The sequence below is a fragment of the Barbus barbus genome (genome assembly GCF_936440315.1).
Source record: "Barbus barbus genome assembly, chromosome: 39".
Lineage (NCBI taxonomy): Eukaryota > Metazoa > Chordata > Actinopteri > Cypriniformes > Cyprinidae > Barbus > Barbus barbus.
In genome coordinates this window covers 11936257-11949940 of record NC_136717.1, presented here as the reverse complement: position 1 = coordinate 11949940, position 13684 = coordinate 11936257, and the positions used below count along the sequence as shown (strand labels likewise).

The following is a 13684-nucleotide window of genomic DNA, read 5'->3' as shown; positions in this document are numbered from 1 at the left end:
ATTCTTATTTATTTATTTAAAGTCTGTCTAAAGTTAACAGTGTTTAAAAAGTGCAATCCCCACGTTTAAATATATATTTATTACAGTGACTTTAAATACTGAGTGTGGTCAAGCAACAGATTTATTTTGATATTTCTGCAATCTACTTTAGTTTGTGTAATTTGTTACTGACTTTCATAATGTTTACACCAGGCTTATTTGTCAGTGCTTTATGTTGCCATAATTATTACATGCTTACAAGACTGTAGTTCAATAAATCAGTCAGTATACTACTGTGATTGTAGTTGTTAAAAATGTCATTCATATCAATTCACGCATCACCTAATTTCATCATAACATACAGGCCTGGCATTCAGAAAAGAACATTTATGTTTAATCTATCAAATACTGTGTTGGTCATACTATATAATGATTTATTGCTTGTCTTTGTTGAATACAGAACATAAAGAGATTTTAAAAATAATTGCATATTAAATCGCAATATTGGTAAAAAAAAAAAAAAAAAAAATCGCAATTAGATTATTTTCCAAAATCGTTCAGCCCTAATTATTACACATCTCTGTGGAATACTTGATTCTGATTGGTCAGTCGCAACTTTTCGAGGTAGCCAATGTTTTTCCTCGATAACAACCAGCAAAAGCTGATAAACACCGTCTCATGCGGGTAACTGAAGTAGACGCTATATGCTTGCTTATCTTTATGGACGCTTTGTGTTTGGTTAGACTCGCTCTCTCTTGTTTCATACAAACGCAGGTACTGCCATTTTGCGATGACTGTTTTGTACCCTGTAATTGATCATTAGATAACTAACAAAGTGGTAAGATTTTAAAACAGTTTAATCTTAAATCAAAATCTTTTATCGCTATAATTATTTATGTGGTGAAATGCCATGAAATAATTGGTATGACTGTACCATATCTCTTAAATATCTGTCTAGTTTGAACTTGCTGCTTGATAGCAACTGCTTTGTTTACAGAAGCTTTGCGTTCAAATATTCAAATAACTCAAATCAATATTTCCTTTCTAATTATTTACTTAAGTGGCAAGTAATGTGGCAAATGGATGTACATAATCCCCTACATATAGTGCAAATATTTAGCAAAATATTCCAATGCAGAATGTTGTACTGTTCTTTTAACATAGGTTCTAATATTCCATGTTAATGTTGTGATTTTATTAGTAGTAAAGAGGAAAAGATAATTAGAGAATTAGTTTGAACTGAGGTGGCTACAATGATCTGTCAAAATGATTTGTTAAAGACTACCAATGCAGCATTTATTATTTAAATCTCATGATAAAATGAGCATTGTTTCATATCAAAGGTAACAAAGCACAAAGCTTATTGCGATTACTGGATGGCAGGCACACATTATTGCATTTTTAATATAAAACAACTTAAGAATGCATCTCAAGATAATTCTGTTCCATTCTTCTGTGCTTTCTCTAGGTATTTTTGAACTTAAGAATGCACTCTATATGAACAACCCATATAAAACGCGTCTGATCAGAGCATTGAGGACATGACCCTAAACGACCCCAATTATACAGGTCTTCCTTAAGACCGACTTGTTTGGACACCATCTGAGTATGATTATGACAATATGTAGATCTGCGCATCCCTAGTGCGCACACACGCACACAGAGGGTCGCCGTGCTTTCGAAAGCTCACTCATCCTTTTAATCGGCATGGAATCCATCAAAGTGGGTCAAACTCCCTCCCATCTGCCCCACTGAGATTTTAATGCACAAGGCCTGATTAAAACACATACATACACACAGAGGAAAATAGGCCACACTTTGCTGCTGGAATCACATTGGAAGGACATTTGCGAGCAATTACGCTGGGCACCACGACGGTGAACGAAAGGTCAAATGGTAAAATTCCCAAAAGGCTGCTTGCTTGATCACTGTAAACAAAATGCCTTTGTTCTGTTCTTGACCGGTAATGCTTCGATATTGCAATCAGCACAGTTGTGTGCATGCAATGTGTTTGTGTGTGTGTGCGTGCATACAATCACCCAGGATATGACCTTGTAGAGACGGTATAAGGAGAAGGAGGAGGCGGACGGCTCATTGGGAATCCTATCGCTCAATACGGTGGCTGTTGCAATGGAAGTCCTATCTTTCATTTGGTGGACTAGCTTGGGGAAAAAAACACTTTTTCTAGTGTAATTTGAACTAAAGAAGCTCTATAGAAGCAATATAAAAATATGAGATACTATACTATATATATATATATATATATATATATATATATACACACACACACACATATATAAATTGCTTATATACATTTTGAACAAAAAAGTTATGGACTGAATCTTTAAAAAAAAAAATAATAATAATATTAAAATGTACATTTATAATCTATTTTTATTTATCATATATTACTTAAAATGTATTTAAATATTTAAATAAAATATAATTAAAATTTTACTAAATTAATAGTACACACACACACACACACTCACATTTAGATCTCTTAACCAGACAATCTTGTTGGGAAACATTGCTAAAACGTGCGGCGGCAGCTTGAATCCATTCCTCTTTGTACGCTCTCTGCCTGAACCTGTCAGCCAAGTTCTCCGCTTGTTGTTGACAGTCCTCATCTCTGCTACAGATTCCACAAATCCGACTAAATTGGGAAACAGGAAGAGAACGTTTCAAAGGAACAGGGTGATATGATGATCCATGTAAAAGCGTATTATGATCGGTAGGTTTACGATACAGGCTAGTTACAAGTCCAGTTTCAGTCAGAATCACATTAACATCCAAGAAATTCATTTGATCTGGCTGAGCATACATAGTGAATGTCAAAGCATCACTGCTTGCATTAACTAATTCATGAAACTCTGCAAGCTGAGATTCTGTGCCACTCCAAATGAAAAAGATGTCATCTATATAATGTTTCCACAAAACAATATGTTTAATAAAGGGATTAGATGCTTGATTGAATACAAACTGTTCTTCAAACAGCCCACAAAAAAGGGATGCAAAACTTGGAGCCATTTTAGAGCCCATGCTAACTCCAGAAATCTGCAAAAAGAAATCAGGTCCAAACTAAAATTAGTTATGAGTAAGCACAAGTTTCATGAGATCAATTAAACAAGCAGTATTAGGGACCTGTTGAGCACGTTGATTTAAATAATATTCTGCTGCTTGTAAACCCCCTTCAAAAGGGACATAAGTATATAAAGCTTCAACATCCATTGTGACTAAAAGCACGGAAGTCAAAGGCAATTGTGCAGCTCGAATAATCTCAATAAAGTCCATTGTATCTCTGATGTAAAGAAGGCAAAGAACAAACTACAGGTTGCAGGAAGAAAATCTATAAACGCAGAAATTTTCTCATTCAAAGAGCCAATGGAAACAACAAATACAAAACAGTTAAGCAGAAATGAGTTGTTTTGGGTGGTGTCGCAGCACTACAGTCATAATGGTCATCCTTCTTGGTTCAAAGAACCACTATCACGTCAAAATCATGAGTCGAGCCCTGCTGGTCTAATCCACGTGCACATCTGCTGTGGGGAATTGCCGCCGTAATCCGACATGGGCTTAAATGAGAAAGAAAGAGAGAGGTGTATCTTTAAGGTGGAGTGTTGACTTGAGGCAGTGCTCCTGTGGATATGACTCTGGCACTGAAAGACTATGGCCCTGGTCCAACACCTAGTGAGCTGCCTTGCTGTCTATTGTCCATCGGCAGCATCCTAGCCAAAATGAAACCTTAAACATGACTGTTTTGAAGACTCACTCTTCCAACACTCTATTAACATTCATCCATGAGCGTCACATAAACAGTGTTCCTCACTAGCACAACATACTCCACTGTTTATAGTTGATAGCATTACAATCTAGTATTAGCATGCTGCTAAGCTAAAGACTGTATTTCTGTAAAGAAATATTCAAAACAGACATATATTGGGTGAAACTGAGCATTTTAATTAGATTTAACTATTTTCATATTAAAACTTTAAGTGTAATTAAAAAAATATATTAAAACAGTGGTCAGTTTTAGTGGTCAGGGCTCGACAATAAGGATTTTTTTTACTGCTTGCCCAGTCGGGTGAGTGAAAAAGGTTCTTTTACATATTTTTAAACAAGTTTAATAATAAATACATAATAAAAAAATATTAAACTTTAATTTTATGTGATGCATATATCCATCTAATATAATCTACTGTATATAGTACATTTTATTAGTCAAATATTTGTAAAAAATATATATAATAATCAATATTAATAATTAATAAGATCTAATAATTAAAAATATTACTGTATATTACACATATTTTACACACAAGCTAAATTTAGAATTTTTTTTAGAAATGTGAAAAATCAAGTTTAGGAAATTTTAATAATAGCTCAAAATCAAATGTATTATAATTGCAGAAGTAACTCCAAAACAGCAGTAAATTCATTTTAAAATTTCCTGGAAAATGACAGCATATGACAAAAAATGACTGGTTTATAATTCTCTTACTAATGCTACCAAAATGATCACAAAAGAGTCATGAAATTTCAGCAAAACATACTGACAATTTTAAAATGTTAAAAAGCAGAATTTTGCATCAAATCCCAGGAAACCAAATGTCTGTGAGGCATAAATATGCATTCAAAGGAAAAGGAAAAGAAAAAAATATATTTATATACCATTGACCCAAAAGGGCAAATGACACCCAAAACGACTGGGCCAAAACTCTCTCTCACTGGCCCCATCCTCATTAAACACTGGTGGTGATTGCAAAGGCAAGTGAGCACACATCTGGTGACTGGTCAAATATAATTCAAACAGGCTTCATACACTGTGATCTGGGACTGTTGTTGCAGACAATCTCGCCAACTCAAAGGAAGCATGCATCTTGTAGTGTACACTTCGCTTAAGGCAGCATACTTTAGCAGGAAACCCTTTGGAACAGCCTTTGCGTCATTAACACACCTACAATGCCTAAAAATGTCTAGGTAGGCAGCTCAATGGGGTTTGGAACACGTCTCTGTAAACCTGAGGCATGTCAAATGGGCTTTTAAACTGGCAAAGCTTTTCTACCTCCTCATTCCGCCAACAGGCACAATGCAAGCGACTGCACAAATATAAATAGCTGACTAATTGCCATTACCACAGCCCATAACGTGCTATCAGCCCATAAATGCACTGACGACTGCATCACATCTGAACTGCTATACATGTGCTTATTGGCCTCTTCATATGCAACGACGAGCTGATTGTGATTTGAAATCGCAGTGCTAACACAGCACTGTGCTGACATACAGTTATACCCCAATCTAACCCCCCCGCGCTAATCGCTGCAGTGCCCAAAACTGCTGGCTGAAACAAAACTAAAAAGTTGCACTTTTAATGAAGAGGCATGGCCCCATCATCCGTTTTTCCTGACACTTGGCTGGAGCGGCATTGGAGCGTGTCTGCTCAAAGACAGAGAGGAGAGTGAGAGAGAGCTCAGAAACTGTGTGATTGCTTTGACCAAATACTCATGAGGGAAAAGAAAAGAGAGTGACAGGACGGTTGTATACTACTGCTACTACTGTTGCTACTACTGATTATTACTGATTACTAAAATAATAATAAAAACATTTAAATAAAAAGAACATTTTCAATGCAACACAACAAAAAATGGGTGAGGTTTAAAGGAGAAGCAGCATTTTCAGAGAATTATATATGCTAAAATACTAAAGACATGAAAAAAATATTTGTATTTCACCTGTCATACTAAAAAATATGTCTTAATCTTTCTTACTGGTCTACTCAACTAGTCAAATCACCCATGAATGGCATATTTTTTGTTTGAAATCAATCAAAAAAACAAAACAAAACAAAAAAACTGTTTGCTTTGTCTGCTGTTTTTGAACACCCGTGTGAACACCCACCCTAAAATAATTTACTGATCGGGGTCTGGAGGACACTAAATATTTGAGATATTAATGGAGATTAATCACGACATAAGTTGTTTTTGAAAACATTTTGCACAAAACACAATCATTGAACAGCTAAATCCTCCCTGAGCCAGATCCTTTAAAGTGCTCTGGACTTCCTCATGTTCTATTTGTTGCAAGCCACACAAACAAACCCAAGCTTTTGAATAAAATCTCCATATTAACCTCTCTTTTATAAAGCAACGAAATCACTTTGTCTTTGCCTTGACCTCTGATTGAATAGAGGATTTAATTGAATACATCATTGAACTGAATGGCGCAGCAGTGGTGGGTGGACTGAATCAGGCCTTTGCTTTGTGACAGCATGTCATTTGTATTTATCAAAGTGCCACCTGTGGTCCAGAACAAAGATCTACCTTGGTGTCAAATTCTGAACTGTCAAACACCAACATCAGAAGTTACAGTGGGAGCACAAACGTTAACAGCACAAAATATTTGGACATTTCCTAATTACGATAATTATTTGCCTGCTACTGTAAATGGCCAAAAAGTACTAAAGTACTATTACGTCTAAATAAAATAAAAAATGAATCACTCCTCTGTAACTCAAAAGAAGATAGAATGAAGAATATTGGCAGCCATACAGCTTTAGCGACTTTTAACTTTTTTTAACTTCATGCAGGTTTGGGACAACATGAGACATTTTCATTTTTGGCCGAACTATCCCTTTAAACGTTAAATCTTGACTGCCATCGACAGTGAACCAATTGAACTGACACTTTCTCAAATAAGTAGCAGCCGTTATCTAATATTAGTCATTTAATTCGTTTAATGAATATAATATGGCTGTCATCCTCACTGCAGCCTCCATCTCAGGAAATACGTGATTGAAAGGGCTTTTCCACGCTAATCAGGTTTGATTGAACAAGGTTACATCACCACGAACCCTGGCAGCGAGAGCCCTGCAGACAAAAGGACAGAGCACTGAATCATGGGTAATCAAAGTCCATGTGCTGTGAAATGATGAGACAAATTTGAATGGAAGGTGATGGCTTCAAACAAGTCAAGTGACTCAGGACAATTCTAATGCATTAGATCTCAATAAGACGTCTTCGAGACAAAGGAAGTCGTACTTAAGATGGATACAACTGCCATTAAAAGTATCATAGAGTTGTATGCGGATCACCGTCCTTTTGTATCCAAGCAACAAAAAGCACTCTTTCTCCTTTACATAGGCTCCATAAAACATTTAACATTGCTCTAAATTATCAAGTCTTCTTTATGTCTTTACCTGTATTTAAAAGGAAAATTCTGTCAGCATATACACTCAAACTCATGTCCCTTTAACACTTTATTATTTAGGTGATTAAGAATCCTTAATCACCTAAATAATAAAACTTCTCACAAGTAACCTTCACCAATACCAGACACCAGTGAAAGGTTTCTAGTCTGACTGGTTTAGTATTCTGGGCTGGACTGAGTCCTGTGTGAGAAGGGTCAAGTCATTAGTGTGACTAAACCTACACCCCCTCTCTATAGCCATCACAATCTCTCTCCATCCATCTCCCCAATAATGTTCTGACATGTCTCTCACCCACATCATTTCTCATCTCCTTCTCATTACTTAGCCTTCAGCAGGACAATTACAATACTCCTTAAATGGACAGTCCCCCTTGGCTAACCTGGGGTCTAGTGCACATAACTGTGATCAGCCTCTGCCTGGACCAGTTTGTGGGTCACCTGTAGTTAGTTGTGACGTATTGTCAAGTATGGTGACCCATACTCGAAATTGGTGCTCTGCGTTTAACCCATCCAAGTGCACACACACAGCAGAGAGTAGTGAACAAATGCACACACACACACACACCGTGAACACACACCCGGAGCAGTGGGCAGCCATGCTGCGGCGCCCGGGGAGCAATTGGGGGTCCGGTGCCTTGCTCAAGGGCACCTCAGTCGTGGTATTGAGGGTGGAGAGAGCGCTGTACATTCACTCCCCCCACCTACAATCCCTGCCGGCCGGGGACTCAAACCCGCAACCTTTCGATTACGAGTACGACTCTCTAACCATTAGGCCCCGACTTCCCCACGACTTCAGTTGCACAGGTTGTCACCTGTGCAACTGAAAACCTGCAACAAGTTACATTTTCTACACATTTGGCATCATAATTAATTTATATAAACATATACAGTATATTGTTACGAGCGTCCCGAAGTGTCATCAGCGTCGCCCTGGAAACAAGCGAGGAACACCTGCCCATCCTCATCACAGGCTGATCGGTCACAGCTGCGGCTCATCAGGCGGCGGCTACATAAGCCACGCAAGCCCCACACACAGGGAGACTTCACCATGAGACTAAGCATTAACTCGCCTTCTCATTTCTCCCACAGACAGCAGCGTGTGACCGACCAGCCTCACTGGAGCACAGCACGGATTCACTGCACTGGGAAAGAAGGAAGGAAGCACTCACCGCACTGGAGCATCCACGAGGACTGTTCTCCCTGGTTGCACTTCCCTCCTTAACAATAAAGCCACCCTCCGGGGCCTTTAACCTGAAATCCCTGTCGTGTGATTCCTCACCGCATGACAATATATATATATATACATATATATTTCTGTCATAACTCTTTGAGGGATTGGCATGGTAATGTACATGACAATGTTAATCTATTTGGTCTTGGTGGAATAGATCTGCTACGCTGCTGCTGCGGCAGAGTAAGTACCGACGCTACTTCCAATACATCCACAACATGCTGCTGTGAGCATGTAAGTAATACTGCTGCTGCAAATATAACATACGTGAAATAACCCCCATATAGCATGCATGAATCACCTTATAGCAGATCTATACAGGTGGAGCTGGGGAAGGTGAAGGGTTTCTGAAGCAAGCTGCAACTGCTACAGCAAGCACTAGTCATATATTTTAATGTTGAGCAGCGAGCTCATTGGCTACCGACACAGGAGAGAACCAATCAGCTGTGCCATGTGATGATATCATAAGGTCAGATTGAGTTAGACCTATCGGACTGCGCCATCTAGAGTTTCATGCCAGAACTCTGTAAACACACACACACACACACGCAGACATATATATATATAAGATAAGATAAATTACTTCTTGTATCGCTAACATGTAAATCGCTTCAGATAAAAAAAGTGAAAGAAGTAAATGTATTATATAATAATGATATGAATAACCGTTTAATTTTAATATTAGTAAAATATTTTATTTCAAATAAAACGTAAATAAAATGTTAATAAAATTTTTTTTTACTGCCATGCTCCTCACCGTCGTTATTGGAAAACAGCGATGAGCTCCCATTAAACAAACCAAAGACCCCCACAACCTCTCATTTTCCCACTAATCCCAATGGATAAACCAGGAAGCCACCCTTCACTGGCTTTTATTATTTGTGTCCGGGGCAAAACTGCACTGGCTATGAGGGGAGAGGCCAAGGTAATGAAATTATGCTCACCATATTCTGACACAGCCCCAGATTGCAAGGGCTTTACATTTTTTATATTTTTATTTTTTTTTATAGCTTTTACCTATAGAATACAATCGGTAATCCATTTATGCTACGAATTCTGTGCAGGATCAGTGAGCTAAATCACTATTGGTTTCAACTCAAATTTCCCATATTACAGCAGACGGGTGTGCACTAATACAGAGTCTATCGTTGATGATATATTTGTTCCATGCTTCATGCAAACACCATTAACAAAACAAGTATTGTGCTTGAATAATCCTACATACATACATACATACATACACACAGCTTTGGAGAATGCTTTGCTTTGCCAACACTAATATTGACTCTGCGCAGTGTTTGCCAGGTCTGGGGAGCAATGCTGGAGAAATAGTGAGAAATATCATCTGTACAAAAATACAGAGTGCTAGAAACACTCTTATGAAATTAACATCAGTCTGATCAGAAAGCATTTAATTATACGTGTGAAAAATACTGAGGTAGAAAAAGCAAGCGACAATAGGAAACGGTCACTAAAAGCAGGACAAATCAAACTGCAAATAATAACATTCAACTAACCATATAATTTTGTGTAGTTAGGATGGCAAAGTCATTTGTTATTGACTTCAAAGGCTGTCCAATCAAACTCAGTCATATATCGCTTGGGAGAAGATTCAAATTAGGTGGATAACCACATGGAAAAAACTGTCTAAAAACAAAATGCCAACCAGACTACAATAATACAGGTGAACTTACCACGAGAATAAGCATGATTTGTGCTAACCGCAATGTGTTTTGTGTGGTTCATGGAAACAGCAAAAATCAAGAAACAGCGGTATATTCATGCATTTAAAAAAATTTGTCAATTGCCCATTCTAACCCAGGCTGACTGGAAATGCATGATTTGATACATGCCTGTAAAAACGTTCACTGCAGTATCCAGCTGAAATAAACACTAGAAGCAGTAAAACACCCCCCAAAAAAGATGTTTATGTTTATAGGGGCGTATTATCAATTAATAAGGATTAATTTTGCGTGGTTTCTTACGCAATACTATACTATGACCTAAAACACTTTTAACACAGTGCATGATTTGATAAACTAATACATTTTACCATTTGTGTCACATAGGCGGCTCCATGTATGGCTTTTCTGATGTAGTAAACTTGCTCTGTAGCTCACCTGATACAGCACTGCATTTGCGACGTGGTGTGCTCAGGTATGAGTCTAGTGAAACACGTGTCACGAAACTCCACAAAAAGGAAGGTAAAATGACAAAGTTGCGTTTTGATCTCACATTTGCTTTTGTTAACATTATCGGTTAGCTTTAGATTAGGGTTTAGTGTAAGTGGCATGTTATTTCCAAACGTGTTAGAGATTAATCTGTTACAGCCATTCACCGACATGTAATTTATGAATTGCTGTAATACATACAACAACCAACATAAAACATTGCCAGATTCATGTCCAGCTGTTTTGGATAAAACACCAAGTAGTCCCACTCACTGGACATTTCACTTTAAATCTGCCTTGAAAAGAGCATCAGCATAATATTTTACAACCATTTTGTACCCAAAGGCATGATCTTTTATGATACTGGGCTGTTTAACAAACCTCTATAAGCAATACAAAGAAAAAAAAAATATTTTGCTTATAGCACCTCTTGTGAACTTGTCACCTGAAAGTGTAGCGAAATTCACCTGAGAAATGTATTTCAGGTTTTGCAGAAATGTAGTCAGTGTCATGTCTTTCTAATGAGTCTGGGTTGGCTTCATGTTTATAATTAGATTTGTTGGGTTTATGAATTAATACAAAATACAGATTCATTTCAATTTGTCCATTTGCTTTAAAGCAGTGGTTCTCAACATTTTTGACTCTGACGCTGTCCAACACAATATTCGAAGGCCCCATAAATGATCAAATATCAATATAAAATAATAATATAATTTATGATATAATTAATATATAATAATCCTGCGTCACCCTTGGAAGTTTGCTGAGGTATAAATTCTGTCCTGAAGCAAAACCAATCGAGACCCACTGCAGTAAACAACTGTGTAGCTTTCAAAACCCCAACTTGTCTCTGCGGAGCATGCTTAGATTGTTCAGATTGTTCATGCTGTTGCTGTACCTGGGAAACTGTCAGGACAGAACATAAACCATGTCGTTTAATTCGGAGGAAAATCTCTCAGGCAGTTTTCCATGGAAAGCACCTCTCTACTAATAATGAGACAAGCTGCCACTACACACAGAGAAACATGGCATAATGAATACACACTCACTCAAAATGAGCAAAGCTGAAAACAACTGGAGGTTAACCACACAGCAGTATTTTTAGCGCACAGGGTAACCAAAAATAAACCTCTATAATCCACAAACAAATATCAATACAGATGGTTAAACAAGCATCTGCAGCACCTTTAGAAAAGCGCTCCGATGAAATCATCATCTCTAAAGCCATAGTCTCTCACTGATATCTCACTGATCATCACCGGCTTGGTTACCATGGCCTCCCATTACAAAAATCAATATCTAAAGACACTGCCCTCATTCCAATGCATGAGATTTGGGTCACAGCTGAGCAGTGCATGCAATTCAGTATATCAACACAATCTACCACTGGTGCATATTAATTAAAGAGACTGACCGCTGGACCAGGGTATTTTATCACATTATTACTGTTATTATTACACAACTATTCATTACTAATTAATAATAATAATACTAACACCATATTTACAGAAAAAAACGGTTTGATATTTTGGTTACCTTCTCCATTTTGGATGTTTCATTAATTGTTTTATGACATAAATGTTGCTGAACTATAATATGGTAATCCTACAGGACGTTTTTTTTCTTCTTTTCTTTTGTGTGTGTGTGTAGCTAAGACATTAAACTATGTGTTTATACAGCAAATAACTTTCAACGTTAAACCTATTCTGAGAAATATTCACTGGAGTAAAACGTGTGGCTAGTCTGGTTCTCCTATAACCTTCTTGAACATAATAAAACATTTCGTTTTAGCGAAACAGGTTTAAAATTACCTGACTTGCAGATTGTCATTTATTGGACTACGGACTGAAATTAAAAATCACATTTTATAAAAAAGTAGCCTACTGTCACTGTTAGCTACTGTCCTGTGATGTATTTATTAAGCGTCCAGAGGAATGCGCGCGCTCAATCCTGTTGGTTAACGCCTTTAAACATTCCATTCAGACCTAAACTACATCGATATCATGACAATTTAGGGCTAAACTCAATCCTAAACGCGATCAACCCCGGTTATTCTGTGTACAACTACAACCAAACTCTGAGTGCGCATTTTTCCAAAACTCCCTCAGATTAAAAACAACGTAGCCTACTGCATCACAGACGTGTCAAAGAAAAGCGACTTCAACTGCAAATAATACTCAAAACGCGCATAAAGAAACGGAGCAATAGTTTTGTGCTTTTAAACACTTTAAATACTCGCCTGGTATGTGTAAAACCTCGTCCCGTTGGGCGGGTGGACCTTCGGGGAATTAGTCCCCGTGTTCATGTCTGAGAAAATCATATTTCCTCCAATGCAGAAGTGATCAGCAGTATGTCTCCGGCTGCACAATATGAATTAAATCCTTGTCGTCAAGTTCAGCTGATCAGGGATCAGTGCCTCCCCAGCTGACTCCTCGCACCCACACAGATGGACAGAAATTATAACTGCGCTGCTTTTATGCACGCTGTTTAAAATAATAAGTCAGTGCAATGCTGACAGACTCAATCAGGGGTGTGAAATGTCAGTGATAAATACAGCAGCAGGCTCCATGTTCACAGCACGGACGCTGTGTACCCGAGTGCTGGACCTGCCCATCTGCTCCATAAGATGCTGCCTCCTCACATCATTATGCAGCATCGCTGCCTGTAAGCCAATCAGATATCAGAATCAGGCGAGGGCGTGGCTACACGGGGACTCTCCCTGTTGATGCTCAGAGATAGCAAAGCCAGTCGCATATTAATGAGCTACCACTGTATGTTTAGGGTGCCGTAAACAAATATGTTTAATATGTGTGACCGATTTTCTGATTGTGCACAGATCTTCAAAGTCTCCAGTCCCAAACCTGCTTTTAAAAACAAGTGTTTAGGATCAATATAATTTTTTCCCTCTTTAGGCCAATCCACTCCTTTATAAAAGAATGTCAATGCAGTCATTTAGAATGACTTCAGTATCGACCAGGATAAGCTTCCTTTCAGTTAATAAAGGAGCCCTTTTAATTCAATGTTTCTACAGACATGGGCACACAGGAGGGTCTCATTCGATTTGGCTCCATTGCTTGGCATTTTGGAAAATACA

General features: G+C 37.9%; 1 protein-coding gene across 2 annotated transcripts in view; it reads right to left on the bottom strand.

The window, feature by feature from the left end:
- Positions 1-13192, bottom strand: part of ppfia2 (PTPRF interacting protein alpha 2) — a 101036-nt gene extending 87844 nt beyond the window's left edge. The window contains exon 1 of one of the 2 annotated variants that reach the window (XM_079399348.1): positions 12830-13192. In XM_079399348.1, coding sequence (XP_079255474.1) covers positions 12830-12910 — 81 coding nt within the window. In that variant the 5' untranslated portion in view covers positions 12911-13192. The remainder of the gene's footprint in view (positions 1-12829) is intronic. The other variant, XM_079399350.1, reaches the window with a different exon arrangement.
- Between the last annotated feature and the right edge of the window lie 492 nt (positions 13193-13684).